The 25808-nt window shown below is 43.1% G+C and overlaps 3 protein-coding genes across 3 annotated transcripts; all 3 read right to left on the reverse strand.

Annotated features, from left to right (window-relative positions):
• Nucleotides 1-3265: 3265 nt before the first annotated feature.
• LOC307008419 (uncharacterized protein) lies at nucleotides 3266-8086 on the reverse strand (the record flags this gene model as incomplete). Its single annotated transcript, XM_079631190.1, has 3 exons — nucleotides 7935-8086; nucleotides 7799-7854; nucleotides 3266-7701 (listed from the first exon to the last, which is right to left on the reverse strand). The coding sequence occupies exons 1-3, from the start codon at nucleotides 7952-7954 to the stop codon at nucleotides 3266-3268; spliced, it is 4512 nt and encodes a 1503-aa protein (XP_079487316.1). The 5' UTR covers nucleotides 7955-8086.
• A 3634-nt stretch (nucleotides 8087-11720) lies between these two features.
• LOC307008429 (uncharacterized protein) lies at nucleotides 11721-16468 on the reverse strand. The gene is made up of 3 exons (XM_079631213.1): nucleotides 16317-16468; nucleotides 16181-16236; nucleotides 11721-16083 (listed from the first exon to the last, which is right to left on the reverse strand). Exons 1-3 carry the CDS (start codon nucleotides 16334-16336, stop codon nucleotides 11954-11956), a joined length of 4206 nt encoding a protein of 1401 aa, XP_079487339.1. The 5' UTR covers nucleotides 16337-16468; the 3' UTR covers nucleotides 11721-11953.
• A 3621-nt stretch (nucleotides 16469-20089) lies between these two features.
• On the reverse strand, nucleotides 20090-25261 carry LOC307004584 (uncharacterized protein). The gene is made up of 3 exons (XM_079623898.1): nucleotides 25110-25261; nucleotides 24974-25029; nucleotides 20090-24876 (listed from the first exon to the last, which is right to left on the reverse strand). Exons 1-3 carry the CDS (start codon nucleotides 25127-25129, stop codon nucleotides 20336-20338), a joined length of 4617 nt encoding a protein of 1538 aa, XP_079480024.1. The 5' UTR covers nucleotides 25130-25261; the 3' UTR covers nucleotides 20090-20335.
• Between the last annotated feature and the right edge of the window lie 547 nt (nucleotides 25262-25808).

Consider the following 25808-nt stretch of genomic DNA (forward strand, 5'->3'; position numbering starts at 1 on the left):
TCATTAATTTACACCAGGTCAAGGTTTATTTAATGAAGCAAGTGGTCACATAGGACTGTACATATTTCCAATAGTGTTCATGAATTAGGATGACAATCACTTCATTATGAATTCACTTGAAATCACGCACTTTACCCCAGTATATGGCACCAAAATAAATTATAATAAATACAAAAAACTATAAATGCCACATTGTTATACCAAACATAAATTAACTAACATGAATGCTCAGATTTTGGATTTCTTACTTTGATTTGATAGGGCCACTGTGCTTATCTATTCCCTTTTAATGCATTCCATGAACTTGTGGCTTCCTTATATTCTTTATAATGATGACAGATTCATAGAATACAATAAGCATCATTGATCGTGACACTTTTGAAAATAAAGAAGCAGGCTGTTTAGTGACGCATACTAGTAGCTTTGTCAGTTGTTCTAATATTTTGCAGGCTAAGATAAAAGTTTGCCTTTACATCATATACCACTTGCACTTGGTCAGAACACTGTTTGACACCCTGAGCAACACAAAAAAGAGCCTCCACACTGCAGAGCACCAACTATAAAATGTTTGCTTTACTTTTTAGCAACACTTAAATACATAAATAAATACAAAGAACAGCAATGAAAACAACTTTGTAATCCATCAGTGCAGACTTGGTGAACTAGATTTGAGCAGAGAGATCGAGTAACAATCTATAAGTACCAAAGTGTATTTACACCAGGTCAAGGTTTGATGATTTGATTCAAATCAGACAGATTCACAGCTGATTGAAAGACAAAGTGAATGAACAATGAAGGAAGTAAGACTAATGTTTGGAGTCTCTGGGATAAAACTCTGAGGAATCCTGTTCAGCATCTCTTTGGGGAAGATTCTCAAGAGCTGCCAGCCAATGTCCAATGTTTCAAACCCAGTTCGATTCTCATATGCACCTGTGGTACAAAACATGTTAAGCTCATTCTGAAATTATATACTGTACAGCCCATTGCCATTCATGAAATCATATTCATGCCATTCAGTGAGATCAAAGGAGAAGAAAATTCAACATTTTTGATAATTATGTCTGAAAACTTCTCAGCATCAGCAACAAGGCTTTTTTCAACCCTGTTTAAATATAGGTCTATGCTGCAAACTTGTGGTTATACTATGTATTACATTTTATTTGATTTCTTTCAACCATATAGCACAAATGCATTATATGAAAAAGAATAAAATGTGTTTTTTTTTACTTCTTATTTGTATTATTTTATAGAGAAATAAATGGTGTGTAATTTAATATTTAGAAAATATGAGACTCTTCCTGTTTCTCTTTTTGTCATTATTTTATTTCATCAACTCAGTTTCATCAATTCAGAGCTTGATTCCAAAAATCCACATTCAAACTAAAATATCTGAATTCCTGTTGGTCGGAGCTAATGACTGTACATTAAAAAGTCTTCCGGCTCAATGAGAATAATATACAGTATGTACCACCAAGTTTGTTGACTGTAGGTAAAACTATAACCACCAGGTAAAAGGTGACGCTACTGAGACGCTCCTACACGCCCATTTTTAAGACTTTGCCCGTGTCTACTGGCAGACAACTCTGATGTGTGTGTCGAGTTTCATGCAATTTGAAGCATGCTAAGAGTCTCAAAAACACCCAAAATAAATATAAAAGTTTGATGCGTTGCCATAACAACAGTATTCACGTTGTTCATACGTAAATAGTTGATGTTATAGTGCTGTCAATACATCAATATTGTAGGTTTCAGTGTCTATGGAAAACGTAAGTAAATGTAGGCCTACGTGTGGTAAAATACATACGAATACTTGTGAGATTATGTTGTCCATTTCTATTCCACTTCATCAGTGTCTCAAACTGAATTTCTTACGTACAAAGCCATTTTTATCCACACTTTTGCCAACTAAAATGTCTCAGAAATGGTCTCAAAAGGGGAAGACAGCCCAATGAGATATGGGTTCTTTATATATATAGTTCTTGGTTTAAATGGCCACAGCGCTACGCTGGGGTAGCATGCTAAATGTCACTTACAAGCTATTATTCATAATGGTTTTAAGCAGTGGACAAAAGAAATAGAACAGTGGAATGAGAAAATTAACCTAAAATAAGCCCAAATTTATTATGGACCAGACAAAGAGGGCAGAATAACAAATCTTTTAGTCTAGAAGCCATTTTTATCTTCAGTTTTTAAAGGGTAATGCAACGTAACATGAGGGGAGTAAAGATTGAAAGCGCCTAAACCTTGTTTCCGTGACATATTGCCATGAGTGAAGTTATCATGCTTTTTATTTGAATTACAAGTTCATGGCATTTCCTCATATGGAGTTAGTTCATTGCGTTGCATTTGGAGATCGACTACTTTTGACTGACAAAATGCGGGTGGACGGAAACACTAACTGAAAGTGAGTCGTACAAAACATTTCTTTTTAGCAAACTTTGTGTACACAATGTTGTCAATGCTCGAGTTCATGTGTAGAGCCCCTGGTGATACTTCAAGCACAGTTTCATGTTGTTTCGAGCCTCCTTAGTATTCTAAAAATAGCTATTTTGATGCTCTCATTGTAGTGACCCATTCAAAAGGCATTTTGACCGAAAACGAAAAGTCAAACTTAAGTGTAGTTTCCATTCTAATGCTTTTACACGAATGTTTAACTGGTAGATTAACAAAAAGAGCCTAGGTTCGTGATTTGAATCTCTGGCCAGTAGATCCTTTTTGCAATTGTTTTTCACTTGCCCAATAAATTAATTTTGATCAACCATGTATTCAATTCTTTATTTGAATCAATGGACAAAACAATGAATATTAATAGATTTGGCATCAGTGCAAAAACATTAACTTTTGTAATGTTTGTTTTACTTTTGAATATTCACTTCAAATGTTAAAGCTTTGACTAGAAAATAGCATTGCACCAATCAGGATTTTGACGCAGGTACCCGATCACCAATATTTGAACACCAAGGAGATGAGATCGAAAACTGGTCAAAGCCTCAACTGCTTTTAAATCTTAAACTAATTTTAGTTAAACCGTCAATGCCAACAAAATGGGATTAAGACACAGGAATAGACTCAACCAATTTGGTACACAAAAGCCTAGATGGCACCCCTTTTCCAAGTTTGGCAAACTCAACTAGCATTGAGTTCTATCCTTTGAATGTAGCTTGAACAAAACAGCACAAAAAAAACTGCTTGGTTACAAACATTTATTAGAATTTAGATTCTGGAAGACATCACTTAGCATAATGTGGCTGTTTTATAGAGTCCCTTAGCCCTTTACGGAGTATAGTGGATGGAGGAATGGTTGATTGTATAGCCGGACATCGGACCCAGATTTACGTAGAGCCTGAGCAGTCTGCGGGATAACAGAGAACATGCCAACAGATGATGCTTGGGCACTCAAGCCTAGAGATGGAGTTAGGTTTGAACCTGTGGGGCGTTGCATGGTCACAAAATGCTCAGATATTTGGTTACTGCTTGTAGAGTCAGAAGGAGCTTGAGATGAGAGTCTAGAGGGTCTTTCAACTACACCAATGAGACCCTGGGTTCGCAGAGAGTCTGAGCTATACAGGCCATTTGTCCGTTTATCAATGGTAGACTGGCTAGAAACAGCTAGGGGAGAAGAACCAAGCTTGGCATATGCATGAGACCCAGAGGTGTACTTGCTAGAGGGGCTTTGAGAAGGAGAAAAGCCACCATATCTGCTGCTACCACCCTGGGCAGAAACAAATTGTCCAGGATCTCCTGAAGATGAGGCTCCTGCTGATGACAGGGAAGGAAACAAACTCCGCATTGGAGAGCTTTGAGACAGAGAGCTACCCTGTGATGCAGCTGAGGTCTGAATACCTTGTGAAGGCTGCCATCTTTGAGACTTCAGGCTTTGGGACACAGCATAGCTTTGAAATGCTTGGCTGGACTGGTCGGCAACACCTTGGGGCGAGGACAACGATACACAGTGACAATTATAGGACGATGGAGACCCAGAGGCAAACCGACTTGTGGTATCTTGAGGCTGGAGTGATCCACCATAAGAGGTACTTCCCTGCAGGGTGAATGGCTTAGACGACCCTGACTGGGTGCCATCGCTAGAGGCAAACTGACTTGTGGTATCTTGAGGCTGGAGAGATCCACCATAAGTGGTGCTTCCCTGCAATTTGAAGGGAGTAGAGGACCCTTCCTGAGTCCCAGGGTTGCCTGTGAAGGTAAACTGCTTCCGTGAACTCTCGACTGTAGCAGACTGACTGGCAGGATGTTGGGGTGAGGATAGTGATACACTTGGATAGGAGGACGGAGACCCAGAGGCAAACTGACTTGTGGTACCTTGAGGCTGGAGTGATCCACCATAAAAGGCACTTCCCTGCAGGGTGAAAGGCTTAGAGGACCCTAACTGGGTGCCATAGCTAGAGGCAAACTGACTTGTGGTATCTTGAGGCTGGAGTGATCCACCATAAGTGGTACTTCCCTGCAGGGTGAATGGCTTAGAGGACCCTGACTGGGTGCCATAGCGAGAGGTAAACTGCTTCCGTGAACTGTCGACTGTAGCAGACTGACTGGCAGGATGTTGGGGTGAGGATAGTGATACACTTGGATAGGAGGACAGAGACCCAGAGGCAAACTGACTTGTGGTACCTTGAGGCTGGAGTGATCCACCATAAGAGGTACTTCCCTGCAGGGTGAATGGCTTCGAGGACTCTGACTGGGTGCCATAGCTAGAGGTAAACTGCTTCCGTGAACTGTCGACTGTAGCAGACTGACTGGCAGGATGTTGGGGTGAGGATAGTGATACACTTGGATAGGAGGACAGAGACCCAGAGGCAAACTGACTTGTGGTACCTTGAGGCTGGAGTGATCCACCATAAAAGGTACTTCCCTGCAGGGTGAATGGCTTCGAGGACTCTGACTGGGTGCCATAGCTAGAGGTAAACTGCTTCCGTGAAGTCTCGACTGTAGCAGACTGACTGGCAGGATGTTGGGGTGAGGATAGTGATACACTTGGATAGGAGGACAGAGACCCAGAGGCAAACTGACTTGTGGTACCTTGAGGCTGGAGTGATTCACCATAAGAGGTACTTCCCTGCAGGGTGAATGGCTTCGAGGACTCTGACTGGGTGCCATAGCTAGAGGCAAACTGCTGTGAATTCTGGACTGTAGCAGACTGACTGGCAGGATGTTGGGGTGAGGATAGTGATACACTTGGATAGGAGGACGGAGACCCAGAGGCAAACTGACTTGTGGTACCTTGAGGCTGGAGTGATCCACCATAAGAGGTACTTCCCTGCAGGGTGAATGGCTTCGGGGACCCTAACTGGGTGCCATAGCTAGAGGCAAACTGACTTGTGGTATCTTGAGGCTGGAGTGATCCACCATAAGAGGTACTTCCCTGCAGGGTGAATGGCTTCGAGGACCCTAACTGGGTGCCATAGCTAGAGGCAAACTGACTTGTGGTATCTTGAGGCTGGAGTGATCCACCATAAGTGGTACTTCCCTGCAGGGTGAATGGCTTAGAGGACCCTGACTGGGTGCCATAGCGAGAGGTAAACTGCTTCCGTGAACTGTCGACTGTAGCAGACTGACTGGAAGGATGTTGGGGTGAGGATAGTGATACACTTGGATAGGAGGACAGAGACCCAGAGGCAAACTGACTTGTGGTACCTTGAGGCTGGAGTGATCCACCATAAGAGGTACTTCCCTGCAGGGTGAATGGCTTCGAGGACTCTGACTGGGTGCCATAGCTAGAGGTAAACTGCTTCCGTGAAGTCTCGACTGTAGCAGACTGACTGGCAGGATGTTGGGGTGAGGATAGTGATACACTTGGATAGGAGGACAGAGACCCAGAGGCAAACTGACTTGTGGTACCTTGAGGCTGGAGTGATCCACCATAAGAGGTACTTCCCTGCAGGGTGAATGGCTTCGAGGACTCTGACTGGGTGCCATAGCTAGAGGTAAACTGCTTCTGTGAAGTCTCGACTGTAGCAGACTGACTGGAGGTACCTTGGGGTGAAGATAGTGATACACTTGGGTAGAAGGATGAAGACCCAGAGGCAAACCGACTTGTATCTTGAGGCTGGAGTGATCCACCATAAGAGGTACTTCCCTGCAGGGTGAGTGGCTTGGAGGATCCTGACTGGGTGCCATAGCTAGATGCAAACTGACTTGTGGTATCTTGAGGATGGAGTGGTCCACCATAAGAGGTACTTCCCTGCAGGGTAAATGGCATAGAGGACCCTGGCTGGGTGCCATAGCTAGAGGTAAACTGCTTCCGTGAACTCTCGACTGTAGCAGACTGACTGGCAGGATGTTGGGGTGAGAATAGTGATACACTTGGATAGGAGGACAGAGACCCAGATGCAAACTGACTTGTGGTACCTTGAGGCTGGACAGAACCACCATAAGTGCTACTCATTCCCTGGGAGGCAAAGCCAGTAGAGCCCCCAAACCAAGCACCAGAGCTACTTTTTGACTGGCTATAAACAGCTGGGTGTGATGACATGGGAAAACTCACATATTTGGTACGGGACGCAGGGGCATACAGACCCGGAGTGCCCTGAGGCTTCTGATACAAGCTAGAAGTAGAACTACTACCTCCCGGCACAGGGGAAAAAGTACTGGAAGTTAATTGAGTACCAGATCTGCTCTGGGTGCTTGTAGACACACTAGGTGAATTTTGAACGCTTGTGGACTGGCTAGAAATGCTTTGAGAGAGACTACCCTGAGTTTCTAGAGGTGAAGCAGGACCTGTTGACTGTGAATCTGAACTGCTCTCGGAGCCAACCATAAACAAGCTGGGAGTGCTCTGACCATTAGTAGACTGGCTAGAGACCGCCAAGGGTGAGGGTAGAAGCTGACTGGAGTGCTCTTGTGATTGGGGTGACAGGTCAACAAGAGAGCCAAGCCCTGCCACTTCCCCTTGAAAAGAGCCAGAAGCTTCCAACAAACTGCCTGAACTTCCCTGAAAGCTAGAACTATACAAACTGGGGGTACTCTGATCACTGGTAGACTGACTAGAAACAGATGAAGAACTGAGCACGTTATAGGAGTCTGGGGTATATTGACTCGAGGCACCTTGAGACTGAGACAAGCTACTGTAACTGCTTTCACCCTGAGGGGAGATGGATTGACCAGAGCTTTCTGAAGGCAGAAGTGGGCTGCCTTGAGAAGTGTACGTGGCACCTGGAGCAGATGAACTGCTATAAGAGATACTCTCCGGAGAGAACGCAGGCAAAGTAGCTTCGGCTGATTTAGCACCAGAGGTTTCCAGGGAGCTGGACATGTACAAACTAGGGGAGCTTTGCTCACTGGTGGACAGGCCAGAAGTGCCAAGTATGGCAGGGAAGCTAGCACTTTCTCCTTGTGTAGAAACACTAGCAGTATCTGTAGCAGCTGATCCAGAGGAACCCTGGAGCGATGTCAAACTGCCTGCATATTGTTCATTTAAGGGTAGAGGCAAGGAAGCTAAAATAGAGCTGCTTGGAGCGGTTTGGGCATGGGACGTTGATTCATGCATGCTGGAAACACCACCTTTAACAAATTGGAGTAAGTTCAACCTTTTCAGGGGTCTGTTAGTGAATAAACTAGAGGAGCCCACTTCTTCAGGCAAAATCCCAGTCACAGGGAGCTCTGACACAGAAGACTGGATTGCACGAGGTGAGAAAGTTTTGTCAGAAGGTTGGCCCCACCAGTGGTGTGCATTTGAATGAGCTCGACCTGTGAATTAGACAAAATAGAAGAATTGTATAAGAAACCTCACAATTTGAAATCCTTTGCCCAGAGAAAAAAAGCCCACCAAAAACACAAATCTTACCTTTAAATCCATGAGCATTACTCAAGTAGAGCAGGAAGATTACAAACAAGGGTAACCTACAAGTAAATATATTAAATACAGAGAGTTAATTATTTGCAGAATCATTCACAAACACCAATTGATTGAATAAACTCACTGTGTCCACCCTTTATCCATGGCAAACAAGAAAAAACCCTGAGTACTCCAAAGCCCCAACAGTCACTTTCTCAAACCACCACACAGACACTCCAAATACAAACATACATGTAGCTGGAGATAAGTGTATTTTATAGGCCTTCATCAGTCCAATTAGGGCAAATAACTAATTACATGAAACATCGTTCACCTGGGAAACTAGTACCTGGCTGTTAAAAGATAATTGATGATTGTTTTATGACGGCTCTGACTCCCTGTGCTGTTTGAACATTTTAAAGCAGATAATTAATCAATACTTTCTCTGTGTAATGTCTGCATAGGGTATTCTCATACACCTTACACAAAATGTGACTGATCACATCAGGATGACTTTTATAGTTTTGTGTAATTGGCATAATGTATTACAGACTTTGCAGAGAGACAATTACTGATATATGGGGCAGATACGTTTTAGGAGCACATGCAGAAGTAAGAACAATGCTCAGTTTATGCCAAATTGGGTGTAATGTAATGCTAAATTGCATCTGAAAACAATCCTGGACCTTTTTCCAACTTAGCAAGTTACATGAATATGGTTAAGCAAAACTACAAGATTTTACAATATGTCTTATGTAATGTGTATGCACAATTGAGAGCCACCGTGCTTTGTAAAGTCTCTAGTACCCTGTTGTGCATATTACATCAATGCCAAAATTAACATCAGTCCATCAAGACGTGCATTGCTGCACTATTGCATTTGATCACTTTCATCATGATCATTAATTTACACCAGGTCAAGGTTTATTTAATGAAGCAAGTGGTCACATAGGACTGTACATATTTCCAATAGTGTTCATGAATTAGGATGACAATCACTTCATTATGAATTCACTTGAAATCACGCACTTTACCCCAGTATATGGCACCAAAATAAATTATAATAAATACAAAAAACTATAAATGCCACATTGTTATACCAAACATAAATTAACTAACATGAATGCTCAGATTTTGGATTTCTTACTTTGATTTGATAGGGCCACTGTGCTTATCTATTCCCTTTTAATGCATTCCATGAACTTGTGGCTTCCTTATATTCTTTATAATGATGACAGATTCATAGAATACAATAAGCATCATTGATCGTGACACTTTTGAAAATAAAGAAGCAGGCTGTTTAGTGACGCATACTAGTAGCTTTGTCAGTTGTTCTAATATTTTGCAGGCTAAGATAAAAGTTTGCCTTTACATCATATACCACTTGCACTTGGTCAGAACACTGTTTGACACCCTGAGCAACACAAAAAAGAGCCTCCACACTGCAGAGCACCAACTATAAAATGTTTGCTTTACTTTTTAGCAACACTTAAATACATAAATAAATACAAAGAACAGCAATGAAAACAACTTTGTAATCCATCAGTGCAGACTTGGTGAACTAGATTTGAGCAGAGAGATCGAGTAACAATCTATAAGTACCAAAGTGTATTTACACCAGGTCAAGGTTTGATGATTTGATTCAAATCAGACAGATTCACAGCTGATTGAAAGACAAAGTGAATGAACAATGAAGGAAGTAAGACTAATGTTTGGAGTCTCTGGGATAAAACTCTGAGGAATCCTGTTCAGCATCTCTTTGGGGAAGATTCTCAAGAGCTGCCAGCCAATGTCCAATGTTTCAAACCCAGTTCGATTCTCATATGCACCTGTGGTACAAAACATGTTAAGCTCATTCTGAAATTATATACTGTACAGCCCATTGCCATTCATGAAATCATATTCATGCCATTCAGTGAGATCAAAGGAGAAGAAAATTCAACATTTTTGATAATTATGTCTGAAAACTTCTCAGCATCAGCAACAAGGCTTTTTTCAACCCTGTTTAAATATAGGTCTATGCTGCAAACTTGTGGTTATACTATGTATTACATTTTATTTGATTTCTTTCAACCATATAGCACAAATGCATTATATGAAAAAGAATAAAATGTGTTTTTTTTTACTTCTTATTTGTATTATTTTATAGAGAAATAAATGGTGTGTAATTTAATATTTAGAAAATATGAGACTCTTCCTGTTTCTCTTTTTGTCATTATTTTATTTCATCAACTCAGTTTCATCAATTCAGAGCTTGATTCCAAAAATCCACATTCAAACTAAAATATCTGAATTCCTGTTGGTCGGAGCTAATGACTGTACATTAAAAAGTCTTCCGGCTCAATGAGAATAATATACAGTATGTACCACCAAGTTTGTTGACTGTAGGTAAAACTATAACCACCAGGTAAAAGGTGACGCTACTGAGACGCTCCTACACGCCCATTTTTAAGACTTTGCCCGTGTCTACTGGCAGACAACTCTGATGTGTGTGTCGAGTTTCATGCAATTTGAAGCATGCTAAGAGTCTCAAAAACACCCAAAATAAATATAAAAGTTTGATGCGTTGCCATAACAACAGTATTCACGTTGTTCATACGTAAATAGTTGATGTTATAGTGCTGTCAATACATCAATATTGTAGGTTTCAGTGTCTATGGAAAACGTAAGTAAATGTAGGCCTACGTGTGGTAAAATACATACGAATACTTGTGAGATTATGTTGTCCATTTCTATTCCACTTCATCAGTGTCTCAAACTGAATTTCTTACGTACAAAGCCATTTTTATCCACACTTTTGCCAACTAAAATGTCTCAGAAATGGTCTCAAAAGGGGAAGACAGCCCAATGAGATATGGGTTCTTTATATATATAGTTCTTGGTTTAAATGGCCACAGCGCTACGCTGGGGTAGCATGCTAAATGTCACTTACAAGCTATTATTCATAATGGTTTTAAGCAGTGGACAAAAGAAATAGAACAGTGGAATGAGAAAATTAACCTAAAATAAGCCCAAATTTATTATGGACCAGACAAAGAGGGCAGAATAACAAATCTTTTAGTCTAGAAGCCATTTTTATCTTCAGTTTTTAAAGGGTAATGCAACGTAACATGAGGGGAGTAAAGATTGAAAGCGCCTAAACCTTGTTTCCGTGACATATTGCCATGAGTGAAGTTATCATGCTTTTTATTTGAATTACAAGTTCATGGCATTTCCTCATATGGAGTTAGTTCATTGCGTTGCATTTGGAGATCGACTACTTTTGACTGACAAAATGCGGGTGGACGGAAACACTAACTGAAAGTGAGTCGTACAAAACATTTCTTTTTAGCAAACTTTGTGTACACAATGTTGTCAATGCTCGAGTTCATGTGTAGAGCCCCTGGTGATACTTCAAGCACAGTTTCATGTTGTTTCGAGCCTCCTTAGTATTCTAAAAATAGCTATTTTGATGCTCTCATTGTAGTGACCCATTCAAAAGGCATTTTGACCGAAAACGAAAAGTCAAACTTAAGTGTAGTTTCCATTCTAATGCTTTTACACGAATGTTTAACTGGTAGATTAACAAAAAGAGCCTGGGTTCGTGATTTGAATCTCTGGCCAGTAGATCCTTTTTGCAATTGTTTTTCACTTGCCCAATAAATTAATTTTGATCAACCATGTATTCAATTCTTTATTTGAATCAATGGACAAAACAATGAATATTAATAGATTTGGCATCAGTGCAAAAACATTAACTTTTGTAATGTTTGTTTTACTTTTGAATATTCACTTCAAATGTTAAAGCTTTGACTAGAAAATAGCATTGCACCAATCAGGATTTTGACGCAGGTACCCGATCACCAATATTTGAACACCAAGGAGATGAGATCGAAAACTGGTCAAAGCCTCAACTGCTTTTATATCTTAAACTAATTTTAGTTAAACCGTCAATGCCAACAAAATGGGATTAAGACACAGGAATAGACTCAACCAATTTGGTACACAAAAGCCTAGATGGCACCCCTTTTCCAAGTTTGGCAAACTCAACTAGCATTGAGTTCTATCCTTTGAATGTAGCTTGAACAAAACAGCACAAAAAAAACTGCTTGGTTACAAACATTTATTAGAATTTAGATTCTGGAAGACATCACTTAGCATAATGTGGCTGTTTTATAGAGTCCCTTAGCCCTTTACGGAGTATAGTGGATGGAGGAATGGTTGATTGTATAGCCGGACATCGGACCCAGATTTACGTAGAGCCTGAGCAGTCTGCGGGATAACAGAGAACATGCCAACAGATGATGCTTGGGCACTCAAGCCTAGAGATGGAGTTAGGTTTGAACCTGTGGGGCGTTGCATGGTCACAAAATGCTCAGATATTTGGTTACTGCTTGTAGAGTCAGAAGGAGCTTGAGATGAGAGTCTAGAGGGTCTTTCAACTACACCAATGAGACCCTGGGTTCGCAGAGAGTCTGAGCTATACAGGCCATTTGTCCGTTTATCAATGGTAGACTGGCTAGAAACAGCTAGGGGAGAAGAACCAAGCTTGGCATATGCATGAGACCCAGAGGTGTACTTGCTAGAGGGGCTTTGAGAAGGAGAAAAGCCACCATATCTGCTGCTACCACCCTGGGCAGAAACAAATTGTCCAGGATCTCCTGAAGATGAGGCTCCTGCTGATGACAGGGAAGGAAACAAACTCCGCATTGGAGAGCTTTGAGACAGAGAGCTACCCTGTGATGCAGCTGAGGTCTGAATACCTTGTGAAGGCTGCCATCTTTGAGACTTCAGGCTTTGGGACACAGCATAGCTTTGAAATGCTTGGCTGGACTGGTCGGCAACACCTTGGGGCGAGGACAACGATACACAGTGACAATTATAGGACGATGGAGACCCAGAGGCAAACCGACTTGTGGTATCTTGAGGCTGGAGTGATCCACCATAAGAGGTACTTCCCTGCAGGGTGAATGGCTTAGACGACCCTGACTGGGTGCCATCGCTAGAGGCAAACTGACTTGTGGTATCTTGAGGCTGGAGAGATCCACCATAAGTGGTGCTTCCCTGCAATTTGAAGGGAGTAGAGGACCCTTCCTGAGTCCCAGGGTTGCCTGTGAAGGTAAACTGCTTCCGTGAACTCTCGACTGTAGCAGACTGACTGGCAGGATGTTGGGGTGAGGATAGTGATACACTTGGATAGGAGGACGGAGACCCAGAGGCAAACTGACTTGTGGTACCTTGAGGCTGGAGTGATCCACCATAAAAGGCACTTCCCTGCAGGGTGAAAGGCTTAGAGGACCCTAACTGGGTGCCATAGCTAGAGGCAAACTGACTTGTGGTATCTTGAGGCTGGAGTGATCCACCATAAGTGGTACTTCCCTGCAGGGTGAATGGCTTAGAGGACCCTGACTGGGTGCCATAGCGAGAGGTAAACTGCTTCCGTGAACTGTCGACTGTAGCAGACTGACTGGCAGGATGTTGGGGTGAGGATAGTGATACACTTGGATAGGAGGACAGAGACCCAGAGGCAAACTGACTTGTGGTACCTTGAGGCTGGAGTGATCCACCATAAGAGGTACTTCCCTGCAGGGTGAATGGCTTCGAGGACTCTGACTGGGTGCCATAGCTAGAGGTAAACTGCTTCCGTGAACTGTCGACTGTAGCAGACTGACTGGCAGGATGTTGGGGTGAGGATAGTGATACACTTGGATAGGAGGACAGAGACCCAGAGGCAAACTGACTTGTGGTACCTTGAGGCTGGAGTGATCCACCATAAAAGGTACTTCCCTGCAGGGTGAATGGCTTCGAGGACTCTGACTGGGTGCCATAGCTAGAGGTAAACTGCTTCCGTGAAGTCTCGACTGTAGCAGACTGACTGGCAGGATGTTGGGGTGAGGATAGTGATACACTTGGATAGGAGGACAGAGACCCAGAGGCAAACTGACTTGTGGTACCTTGAGGCTGGAGTGATTCACCATAAGAGGTACTTCCCTGCAGGGTGAATGGCTTCGAGGACTCTGACTGGGTGCCATAGCTAGAGGCAAACTGCTGTGAATTCTGGACTGTAGCAGACTGACTGGCAGGATGTTGGGGTGAGGATAGTGATACACTTGGATAGGAGGACGGAGACCCAGAGGCAAACTGACTTGTGGTACCTTGAGGCTGGAGTGATCCACCATAAGAGGTACTTCCCTGCAGGGTGAATGGCTTCGGGGACCCTAACTGGGTGCCATAGCTAGAGGCAAACTGACTTGTGGTATCTTGAGGCTGGAGTGATCCACCATAAGAGGTACTTCCCTGCAGGGTGAATGGCTTCGAGGACCCTAACTGGGTGCCATAGCTAGAGGCAAACTGACTTGTGGTATCTTGAGGCTGGAGTGATCCACCATAAGTGGTACTTCCCTGCAGGGTGAATGGCTTAGAGGACCCTGACTGGGTGCCATAGCGAGAGGTAAACTGCTTCCGTGAACTGTCGACTGTAGCAGACTGACTGGAAGGATGTTGGGGTGAGGATAGTGATACACTTGGATAGGAGGACAGAGACCCAGAGGCAAACTGACTTGTGGTACCTTGAGGCTGGAGTGATCCACCATAAGAGGTACTTCCCTGCAGGGTGAATGGCTTCGAGGACTCTGACTGGGTGCCATAGCTAGAGGTAAACTGCTTCCGTGAAGTCTCGACTGTAGCAGACTGACTGGCAGGATGTTGGGGTGAGGATAGTGATACACTTGGATAGGAGGACAGAGACCCAGAGGCAAACTGACTTGTGGTACCTTGAGGCTGGAGTGATCCACCATAAGAGGTACTTCCCTGCAGGGTGAATGGCTTCGAGGACTCTGACTGGGTGCCATAGCTAGAGGTAAACTGCTTCCGTGAACTCTCGACTGTAGCAGACTGACTGGCAGGATGTTGGGGTGAGAATAGTGATACACTTGGATAGGAGGACAGAGACCCAGATGCAAACTGACTTGTGGTACCTTGAGGCTGGACAGAACCACCATAAGTGCTACTCATTCCCTGGGAGGCAAAGCCAGTAGAGCCCCCAAACCAAGCACCAGAGCTACTTTTTGACTGGCTATAAACAGCTGGGTGTGATGACATGGGAAAACTCACATATTTGGTACGGGACGCAGGGGCATACAGACCCGGAGTGCCCTGAGGCTTCTGATACAAGCTAGAAGTAGAACTACTACCTCCCGGCACAGGGGAAAAAGTACTGGAAGTTAATTGAGTACCAGATCTGCTCTGGGTGCTTGTAGACACACTAGGTGAATTTTGAACGCTTGTGGACTGGCTAGAAATGCTTTGAGAGAGACTACCCTGAGTTTCTAGAGGTGAAGCAGGACCTGTTGACTGTGAATCTGAACTGCTCTCGGAGCCAACCATAAACAAGCTGGGAGTGCTCTGACCATTAGTAGACTGGCTAGAGACCGCCAAGGGTGAGGGTAGAAGCTGACTGGAGTGCTCTTGTGATTGGGGTGACAGGTCAACAAGAGAGCCAAGCCCTGCCACTTCCCCTTGAAAAGAGCCAGAAGCTTCCAACAAACTGCCTGAACTTCCCTGAAAGCTAGAACTATACAAACTGGGGGTACTCTGATCACTGGTAGACTGACTAGAAACAGATGAAGAACTGAGCACGTTATAGGAGTCTGGGGTATATTGACTCGAGGCACCTTGAGACTGAGACAAGCTACTGTAACTGCTTTCACCCTGAGGGGAGATGGATTGACCAGAGCTTTCTGAAGGCAGAAGTGGGCTGCCTTGAGAAGTGTACGTGGCACCTGGAGCAGATGAACTGCTATAAGAGATACTCTCCGGAGAGAACGCAGGCAAAGTAGCTTCGGCTGATTTAGCACCAGAGGTTTCCAGGGAGCTGGACATGTACAAACTAGGGGAGCTTTGCTCACTGGTGGACAGGCCAGAAGTGCCAAGTATGGCAGGGAAGCTAGCACTTTCTCCTTGTGTAGAAACACTAGCAGTATCTGTAGCAGCTGATCCAGAGGAACCCTGGAGCGATGTCAAACTGCCTGCATATTGTTCATTTAAGGGTAGAGGCAAGGAAGCTAAAATAGAGCTGCTTGGAGCGGTTTGGGCATGGGACGTTGATTCATGCATGCTGGAAACACCACCTTTAACAAATTGGAGTAAGTTCAACCTTTTCAGGGGTCTGTTAGTGAATAAACTAGAGGAGCCCACTTCTTCAGGCAAAATCCCAGTCACAGGGAGCTCTGACACAGAAGACTGGATTGCACGAGGTGAGAAAGTTTTGTCAGAAGGTTGGCCCCACCAGTGGTGTGCATTTGAATGAGCTCGACCTGTGAATTAGACAAAATAGAAGAATTGTATAAGAAACCTCACAATTTGAAATCCTTTGCCCAGAGAAAAAAAGCCCACCAAAAACACAAATCTTACCTTTAAATCCATGAGCATTACTCAAGTAGAGCAGGAAGATTACAAACAAGGGTAACCTACAAGTAAATATATTAAATACAGAGAGTTAATTATTTGCAGAATCATTCACAAACACCAATTGATTGAATAAACTCACTGTGTCCACCCTTTATCCATGGCAAACAAGAAAAAACCCTGAGTACTCCAAAGCCCCAACAGTCACTTTCTCAAACCACCACACAGACACTCCAAATACAAACATACATGTAGCTGGAGATAAGTGTATTTTATAGGCCTTCATCAGTCCAATTAGGGCAAATAACTAATTACATGAAACATCGTTCACCTGGGAAACTAGTACCTGGCTGTTAAAAGATAATTGATGATTGTTTTATGACGGCTCTGACTCCCTGTGCTGTTTGAACATTTTAAAGCAGATAATTAATCAATACTTTCTCTGTGTAATGTCTGCATAGGGTATTCTCATACACCTTACACAAAATGTGACTGATCACATCAGGATGACTTTTATAGTTTTGTGTAATTGGCATAATGTATTACAGACTTTGCAGAGAGACAATTACTGATATATGGGGCATATACGTTTTAGGAGCACATGCAGAAGTAAGAACAATGCTCAGTTTATGCCAAATTGGGTGGAATGTAATGCTAAATTGCATCTGAAAACAATCCTGGACCTTTTTCCAACTTAGCAAGTTACATGAATATGGTTAAGCAAAACTACAAGATTTTACAATATGTCTTATGTAATGTGTATGCACAATTGAGAGCCACCGTGCTTTGTAAAGTCTCTAGTACCCTGTTGTGCATATTACATCAATGCCAAAATTAACATCAGTCCATCAAGACGTGCATTGCTGCACTATTGCATTTGATCACTTTCATCATGATCATTAATTTACACCAGGTCAAGGTTTATTTAATGAAGCAAGTGGTCACATAGGACTGTACATATTTCCAATAGTGTTCATGAATTAGGATGACAATCACTTCATTATGAATTCACTTGAAATCACGCACTTCACCCCAGTATATGGCACCAAAATAAATTATAATAAATACAAAAAACTATAAATGCCACATTGTTATACCAAACATAAATTAACTAACATGAATGCTCAGATTTTGGATTTCTTACTTTGATTTGATAGGGCCACTGTGCTTATCTATTCCCTTTTAATGCATTCCATGAACTTGTGGCTTCCTTATATTCTTTATAATGATGACAGATTCATAGAATACAATAAGCATCATTGATCGTGACACTTTTGAAAATAAAGAAGCAGGCTGTTTAGTGACGCATACTAGTAGCTTTGTCAGTTGTTCTAATATTTTGCAGGCTAAGATAAAAGTTTGCCTTTACATCATATACCACTTGCACTTGGTCAGAACACTGTTTGACACCCTGAGCAACACAAAAAAGAGCCTCCACACTGCAGAGCACCAACTATAAAATGTTTGCTTTACTTTTTAGCAACACTTAAATACATAAATAAATACAAAGAACAGCAATGAAAACAACTTTGTAATCCATCAGTGCAGACTTGGTGAACTAGATTTGAGCAGAGAGATCGAGTAACAATCTATAAGTACCAAAGTGTATTTACACCAGGTCAAGGTTTGATGATTTGATTCAAATCAGACAGATTCACAGCTGATTGAAAGACAAAGTGAATGAACAATGAAGGAAGTAAGACTAATGTTTGGAGTCTCTGGGATAAAACTCTGAGGAATCCTGTTCAGCATCTCTTTGGGGAAGATTCTCAAGAGCTGCCAGCCAATGTCCAATGTTTCAAACCCAGTTCGATTCTCATATGCACCTGTGGTACAAAACATGTTAAGCTCATTCTGAAATTATATACTGTACAGCCCATTGCCATTCATGAAATCATATTCATGCCATTCAGTGAGATCAAAGGAGAAGAAAATTCAACATTTTTGATAATTATGTCTGAAAACTTCTCAGCATCAGCAACAAGGCTTTTTTCAACCCTGTTTAAATATAGGTCTATGCTGCAAACTTGTGGTTATACTATGTATTACATTTTATTTGATTTCTTTCAACCATATAGCACAAATGCATTATATGAAAAAGAATAAAATGTGTTTTTTTTTACTTCTTATTTGTATTATTTTATAGAGAAATAAATGGTGTGTAATTTAATATTTAGAAAATATGAGACTCTTCCTGTTTCTCTTTTTGTCATTATTTTATTTCATCAACTCAGTTTCATCAATTCAGAGCTTGATTCCAAAAATCCACATTCAAACTAAAATATCTGAATTCCTGTTGGTCGGAGCTAATGACTGTACATTAAAAAGTCTTCCGGCTCAATGAGAATAATATACAGTATGTACCACCAAGTTTGTTGACTGTAGGTAAAACTATAACCACCAGGTAAAAGGTGACGCTACTGAGACGCTCCTACACGCCCATTTTTAAGACTTTGCCCGTGTCTACTGGCAGACAACTCTGATGTGTGTGTCGAGTTTCATGCAATTTGAAGCATGCTAAGAGTCTCAAAAACACCCAAAATAAATATAAAAGTTTGATGCGTTGCCATAACAACAGTATTCACGTTGTTCATACGTAAATAGTTGATGTTATAGTGCTGTCAATACATCAATATTGTAGGTTTCAGTGTCTATGGAAAACGTAAGTAAATGTAGGCCTACGTGTGGTAAAATACATACGAATACTTGTGAGATTATGTTGTCCATTTCTATTCCACTTCATCAGTGTCTCAAACTGAATTTCTTACGTACAAAGCCATTTTTATCCACACTTTTGCCAACTAAAATGTCTCAGAAATGGTCTCAAAAGGGGAAGACAGCCCAATGAGATATGGGTTCTTTATATATATAGTTCTTGGTTTAAATGGCCACAGCGCTACGCTGGGGTAGCATGCTAAATGTCACTTACAAGCTATTATTCATAATGGTTTTAAGCAGTGGACAAAAGAAATAGAACAGTGGAATGAGAAAATTAACCTAAAATAAGCCCAAATTTATTATGGACCAGACAAAGAGGGCAGAATAACAAATCTTTTAGTCTAGAAGCCATTTTTATCTTCAGTTTTTAAAGGGTAATGCAACGTAACATGAGGGGAGTAAAGATTGAAAGCGCCTAAACCTTGTTTCCGTGACATATTGCCATGAGTGAAGTTATCATGCTTTTTATTTGAATTACAAGTTCATGGCATTTCCTCATATGGAGTTTGTTCATTGCGTTGCATTTGGAGATCGACTACTTTTGACTGACAAAATGCGGGTGGACGGAAACACTAACTGAAAGTGAGTCGTACAAAACATTTCTTTTTAGCAAACTTTGTGTACACAATGTTGTCAATGCTCGAGTTCATGTGTAGAGCCCCTGGTGATACTTCAAGCACAGTTTCATGTTGTTTCGAGCCTCCTTAGTATTCTAAAAATAGCTATTTTGATGCTCTCATTGTAGTGACCCATTCAAAAGGCATTTTGACCGAAAACGAAAAGTCAAACTTAAGTGTAGTTTCCATTCTAATGCTTTTACACGAATGTTTAACTGGTAGATTAACAAAAAGAGCCTAGGTTCGTGATTTGAATCTCTGGCCAGTAGATCCTTTTTGCAATTGTTTTTCACTTGCCCAATAAATTAATTTTGATCAACCATGTATTCAATTCTTTATTTGAATCAATGGACAAAACAATGAATATTAATAGATTTGGCATCAGTGCAAAAACATTAACTTTTGTAATGTTTGTTTTACTTTTGAATATTCACTTCAAATGTTAAAGCTTTGACTAGAAAATAGCATTGCACCAATCAGGATTTTGACGCAGGTACCCGATCACCAATATTTGAACACCAAGGAGATGAGATCGAAAACTGGTCAAAGCCTCAACTGCTTTTAAATCTTAAACTAATTTTAGTTAAACCGTCAATGCCAACAAAATGGGATTAAGACACAGGAATAGACTCAACCAATTTGGTACACAAAAGCCTAGATGGCACCCCTTTTCCAAGTTTGGCAAACTCAACTAGCATTGAGTTCTATCCTTTGAATGTAGCTTGAACAAAACAGCACAAAAAAAACTGCTTGGTTACAAACATTTATTAGAATTTAGATTCTGGAAGACATCACTTAGCATAATGTGGCTGTTTTATAGAGTCCCTTAGCCCTTTACGGAGTATAGTGGATGGAGGAATGGTTGATTGTATAGCCGGACATCGGACCCAGATTTACGTAGAGCCTGAGCAGTCTGCGGGATAACAGAGAACATGCCAACAGATGATGCTTGGGCACTCAAGCCTAGAGATGGAGTTAGGTTTGAACCTGTGGGGCGTTGCATGGTCACAAAATGCTCAGATATTTGGTTACTGCTTGTAGAGTCAGAAGGAGCTTGAGATGAGAGTCTAGAGGGTCTTTCAACTACACCAATGAGACCCTGGGTTCGCAGAGAGTCTGAGCTATACAGGCCATTTGTCCGTTTATCAATGGTAGACTGGCTAGAAACAGCTAGGGGAGAAGAACCAAGCTTGGCATATGCATGAGACCCAGAGGTGTACTTGCTAGAGGGGCTTTGAGAAGGAGAAAAGCCACCATATCTGCTGCTACCACCCTGGGCAGAAACAAATTGTCCAGGATCTCCTGAAGATGAGGCTCCTGCTGATGACAGGGAAGGAAACAAACTCCGCATTGGAGAGCTTTGAGACAGAGAGCTACCCTGTGATGCAGCTGAGGTCTGAATACCTTGTGAAGGCTGCCATCTTTGAGACTTCAGGCTTTGGGACACAGCATAGCTTTGAAATGCTTGGCTGGACTGGTCGGCAACACCTTGGGGCGAGGACAACGATACACAGTGACAATTATAGGACGATGGAGACCCAGAGGCAAACCGACTTGTGGTATCTTGAGGCTGGAGTGATCCACCATAAGAGGTACTTCCCTGCAGGGTGAATGGCTTAGACGACCCTGACTGGGTGCCATCGCTAGAGGCAAACTGACTTGTGGTATCTTGAGGCTGGAGAGATCCACCATAAGTGGTGCTTCCCTGCAATTTGAAGGGAGTAGAGGACCCTTCCTGAGTCCCAGGGTTGCCTGTGAAGGTAAACTGCTTCCGTGAACTCTCGACTGTAGCAGACTGACTGGCAGGATGTTGGGGTGAGGATAGTGATACACTTGGATAGGAGGACGGAGACCCAGAGGCAAACTGACTTGTGGTACCTTGAGGCTGGAGTGATCCACCATAAAAGGCACTTCCCTGCAGGGTGAAAGGCTTAGAGGACCCTAACTGGGTGCCATAGCTAGAGGCAAACTGACTTGTGGTATCTTGAGGCTGGAGTGATCCACCATAAGTGGTACTTCCCTGCAGGGTGAATGGCTTAGAGGACCCTGACTGGGTGCCATAGCGAGAGGTAAACTGCTTCCGTGAACTGTCGACTGTAGCAGACTGACTGGCAGGATGTTGGGGTGAGGATAGTGATACACTTGGATAGGAGGACAGAGACCCAGAGGCAAACTGACTTGTGGTACCTTGAGGCTGGAGTGATCCACCATAAGAGGTACTTCCCTGCGGGGTGAATGGCTTCGAGGACTCTGACTGGGTGCCATAGCTAGAGGTAAACTGCTTCCGTGAACTGTCGACTGTAGCAGACTGACTGGCAGGATGTTGGGGTGAGGATAGTGATACACTTGGATAGGAGGACAGAGACCCAGAGGCAAACTGACTTGTGGTACCTTGAGGCTGGAGTGATCCACCATAAAAGGTACTTCCCTGCAGGGTGAATGGCTTCGAGGACTCTGACTGGGTGCCATAGCTAGAGGTAAACTGCTTCCGTGAAGTCTCGACTGTAGCAGACTGACTGGCAGGATGTTGGGGTGAGGATAGTGATACACTTGGATAGGAGGACAGAGACCCAGAGGCAAACTGACTTGTGGTACCTTGAGGCTGGAGTGATCCACCATAAGAGGTACTTCCCTGCAGGGTGAATGGCTTCGAGGACTCTGACTGGGTGCCATAGCTAGAGGCAAACTGCTGTGAATTCTGGACTGTAGCAGACTGACTGGCAGGATGTTGGGGTGAGGATAGTGATACACTTGGATAGGAGGACGGAGACCCAGAGGCAAACTGACTTGTGGTACCTTGAGGCTGGAGTGATCCACCATAAGAGGTACTTCCCTGCAGGGTGAATGGCTTCGGGGACCCTAACTGGGTGCCATAGCTAGAGGCAAACTGACTTGTGGTATCTTGAGGCTGGAGTGATCCACCATAAGTGGTACTTCCCTGCAGGGTGAATGGCTTAGAGGACCCTGACTGGGTGCCATAGCGAGAGGTAAACTGCTTCCGTGAACTGTCGACTGTAGCAGACTGACTGGAAGGATGTTGGGGTGAGGATAGTGATACACTTGGATAGGAGGACAGAGACCCAGAGGCAAACTGACTTGTGGTACCTTGAGGCTGGAGTGATCCACCATAAGAGGTACTTCCCTGCAGGGTGAATGGCTTCGAGGACTCTGACTGGGTGCCATAGCTAGAGGTAAACTGCTTCCGTGAAGTCTCGACTGTAGCAGACTGACTGGCAGGATGTTGGGGTGAGGATAGTGATACACTTGGATAGGAGGACAGAGACCCAGAGGCAAACTGACTTGTGGTACCTTGAGGCTGGAGTGATTCACCATAAGAGGTACTTCCCTGCAGGGTGAATGGCTTCGAGGACTCTGACTGGGTGCCATAGCTAGAGGTAAACTGCTTCTGTGAAGTCTCGACTGTAGCAGACTGACTGGGGGCACCTTGGGGTGAGGATAGCGACACACTTGGATAGGAGGATGGAGACCCAGAGGCAAACTGACTTGTGGTACCTTGAAGCTGAAGTGATCCGCCATAAGTGGTGCTTCCCTGCAATTTGAAGGGAGTAGAGGACCCTTCCTGAGTCCCAGAGTTGCCTGTGAAAGTAAACTGCTTCCGTGAACTCTGGACTGTAGCAGACTGACTGGAGGTACCTTGGGGTGAAGATAGTGATACACTTGGGTAGAAGGATGAAGACCCAGAGGCAAACCGACTTGTATCTTGAGGCTGGAGTGATCCACCATAAGAGGTACTTCCCTGCAGGGTGAGTGGCTTGGAGGATCCTGACTGGGTGCCATAGCTAGATGCAAACTGACTTGTGGTATCTTGAGGATGGAGTGGTCCACCATAAGAGGTACTTCCCTGCAGGGTAAATGGCATAGAGGACCCTGGCTGGGTGCCATAGCTAGAGGTAAACTGCTTCCGTGAACTCTCGACTGTAGCAGACTGACTGGCAGGATGTTGGGGTGAGAATAGCGATACACTTGGATAGGAGGACAGAGACCCAGATGCAAACTGACTTGTGGTACCTTGAGGCTGGACAGTACCACCATAAGTGCTACTCATTCCCTGGGAGGCAAAGCCAGTAGAGCCCCCAAACCAAGCACCAGAGCTACTTTTTGACTGGCTATAAACAGCTGGGTGTGATGACATGGGAAAACTCACATATTTGGTACGGGACGCAGGGGCATACAGACCCGGAGTGCCCTGAGGCTTCTGATACAAGCTAGAAGTAGAACTACTACCTCCCGGCACAGGGGAAAAAGTACTGGAAGTTAATTGAGTACCAGATCTGCTCTGGGTGCTTGTAGACACACTAGGTGAATTTTGAACGCTTGTGGACTGGCTAGAAATGCTTTGAGAGAGACTACCCTGAGTTTCTAGAGGTGAAGCAGGACCTGTTGACTGTGAATCTGAACTGCTCTCGGAGCCAACCATAAACAAGCTGGGAGTGCTCTGACCATTAGTAGACTGGCTAGAGACCGCCAAGGGTGAGGGTAGAAGCTGACTGGAGTGCTCTTGTGATTGGGGTGACAGGTCAACAAGAGAGCCAAGCCCTGCCACTTCCCCTTGAAAAGAGCCAGAAGCTTCCAACAAACTGCCTGAACTTCCCTGAAAGCTAGAACTATACAAACTGGGGGTACTCTGATCACTGGTAGACTGACTAGAAACAGATGAAGAACTGAGCACGTTATAGGAGTCTGGGGTATATTGACTCGAGGCACCTTGAGACTGAGACAAGCTACTGTAACTGCTTTCACCCTGAGGGGAGATGGATTGACCAGAGCTTTCTGAAGGCAGAAGTGGGCTGCCTTGAGAAGTGTACGTGGCACCTGGAGCAGATGAACTGCTATAAGAGATACTCTCCGGAGAGAACGCAGGCAAAGTAGCTTCGGCTGATTTAGCACCAGAGGTTTCCAGGGAGCTGGACATGTACAAACTAGGGGAGCTTTGCTCACTGGTGGACAGGCCAGAAGTGCCAAGTATGGCAGGGAAGCTAGCACTTTCTCCTTGTGTAGAAACACTAGCAGTATCTGTAGCAGCTGATCCAGAGGAACCCTGGAGCGATGTCAAACTGCCTGCATATTGTTCATTTAAGGGTAGAGGCAAGGAAGCTAAAATAGAGCTGCTTGGAGCGGTTTGGGCATGGGACGTTGATTCATGCATGCTGGAAACACCACCTTTAACAAATTGGAGTAAGTTCAACCTTTTCAGGGGTCTGTTAGTGAATAAACTAGAGGAGCCCACTTCTTCAGGCAAAATCCCAGTCACAGGGAGCTCTGACACAGAAGACTGGATTGCACGAGGTGAGAAAGTTTTGTCAGAAGGTTGGCCCCACCAGTGGTGTGCATTTGAATGAGCTCGACCTGTGAATTAGACAAAATAGAAGAATTGTATAAGAAACCTCACAATTTGAAATCCTTTGCCCAGAGAAAAAAAGCCCACCAAAAACACAAATCTTACCTTTAAATCCATGAGCATTACTCAAGTAGAGCAGGAAGATTACAAACAAGGGTAACCTACAAGTAAATATATTAAATACAGAGAGTTAATTATTTGCAGAATCATTCACAAACACCAATTGATTGAATAAACTCACTGTGTCCACCCTTTATCCATGGCAAACAAGAAAAAACCCTGAGTACTCCAAAGCCCCAACAGTCACTTTCTCAAACCACCACACAGACACTCCAAATACAAACATACATGTAGCTGGAGATAAGTGTATTTTATAGGCCTTCATCAGTCCAATTAGGGCAAATAACTAATTACATGAAACATCGTTCACCTGGGAAACTAGTACCTGGCTGTTAAAAGATAATTGATGATTGTTTTATGACGGCTCTGACTCCCTGTGCTGTTTGAACATTTTAAAGCAGATAATTAATCAATACTTTCTCTGTGTAATGTCTGCATAGGGTATTCTCATACACCTTACACAAAATGTGACTGATCACATCAGGATGACTTTTATAGTTTTGTGTAATTGGCATAATGTATTACAGACTTTGCAGAGAGACAATTACTGATATATGGGGCATATACGTTTTAGGAGCACATGCAGAAGTAAGAACAATGCTCAGTTTATGCCAAATTGGGTGGAATGTAATGCTAAATTGCATCTGAAAACAATCCTGGACCTTTTTCCAACTTAGCAAGTTACATGAATATGGTTAAGCAAAACTACAAGATTTTACAATATGTCTTATGTAATGTGTATGCACAATTGAGAGCCACCGTGCTTTGTAAAGTCTCTAGTACCCTGTTGTGCATATTACATCAATGCCAAAATTAACAT

Source organism: Phoxinus phoxinus (assembly GCF_949152265.1).
Source record: "Phoxinus phoxinus genome assembly, chromosome: 1".
NCBI classification, from domain to species: domain Eukaryota; kingdom Metazoa; phylum Chordata; class Actinopteri; order Cypriniformes; family Leuciscidae; genus Phoxinus; species Phoxinus phoxinus.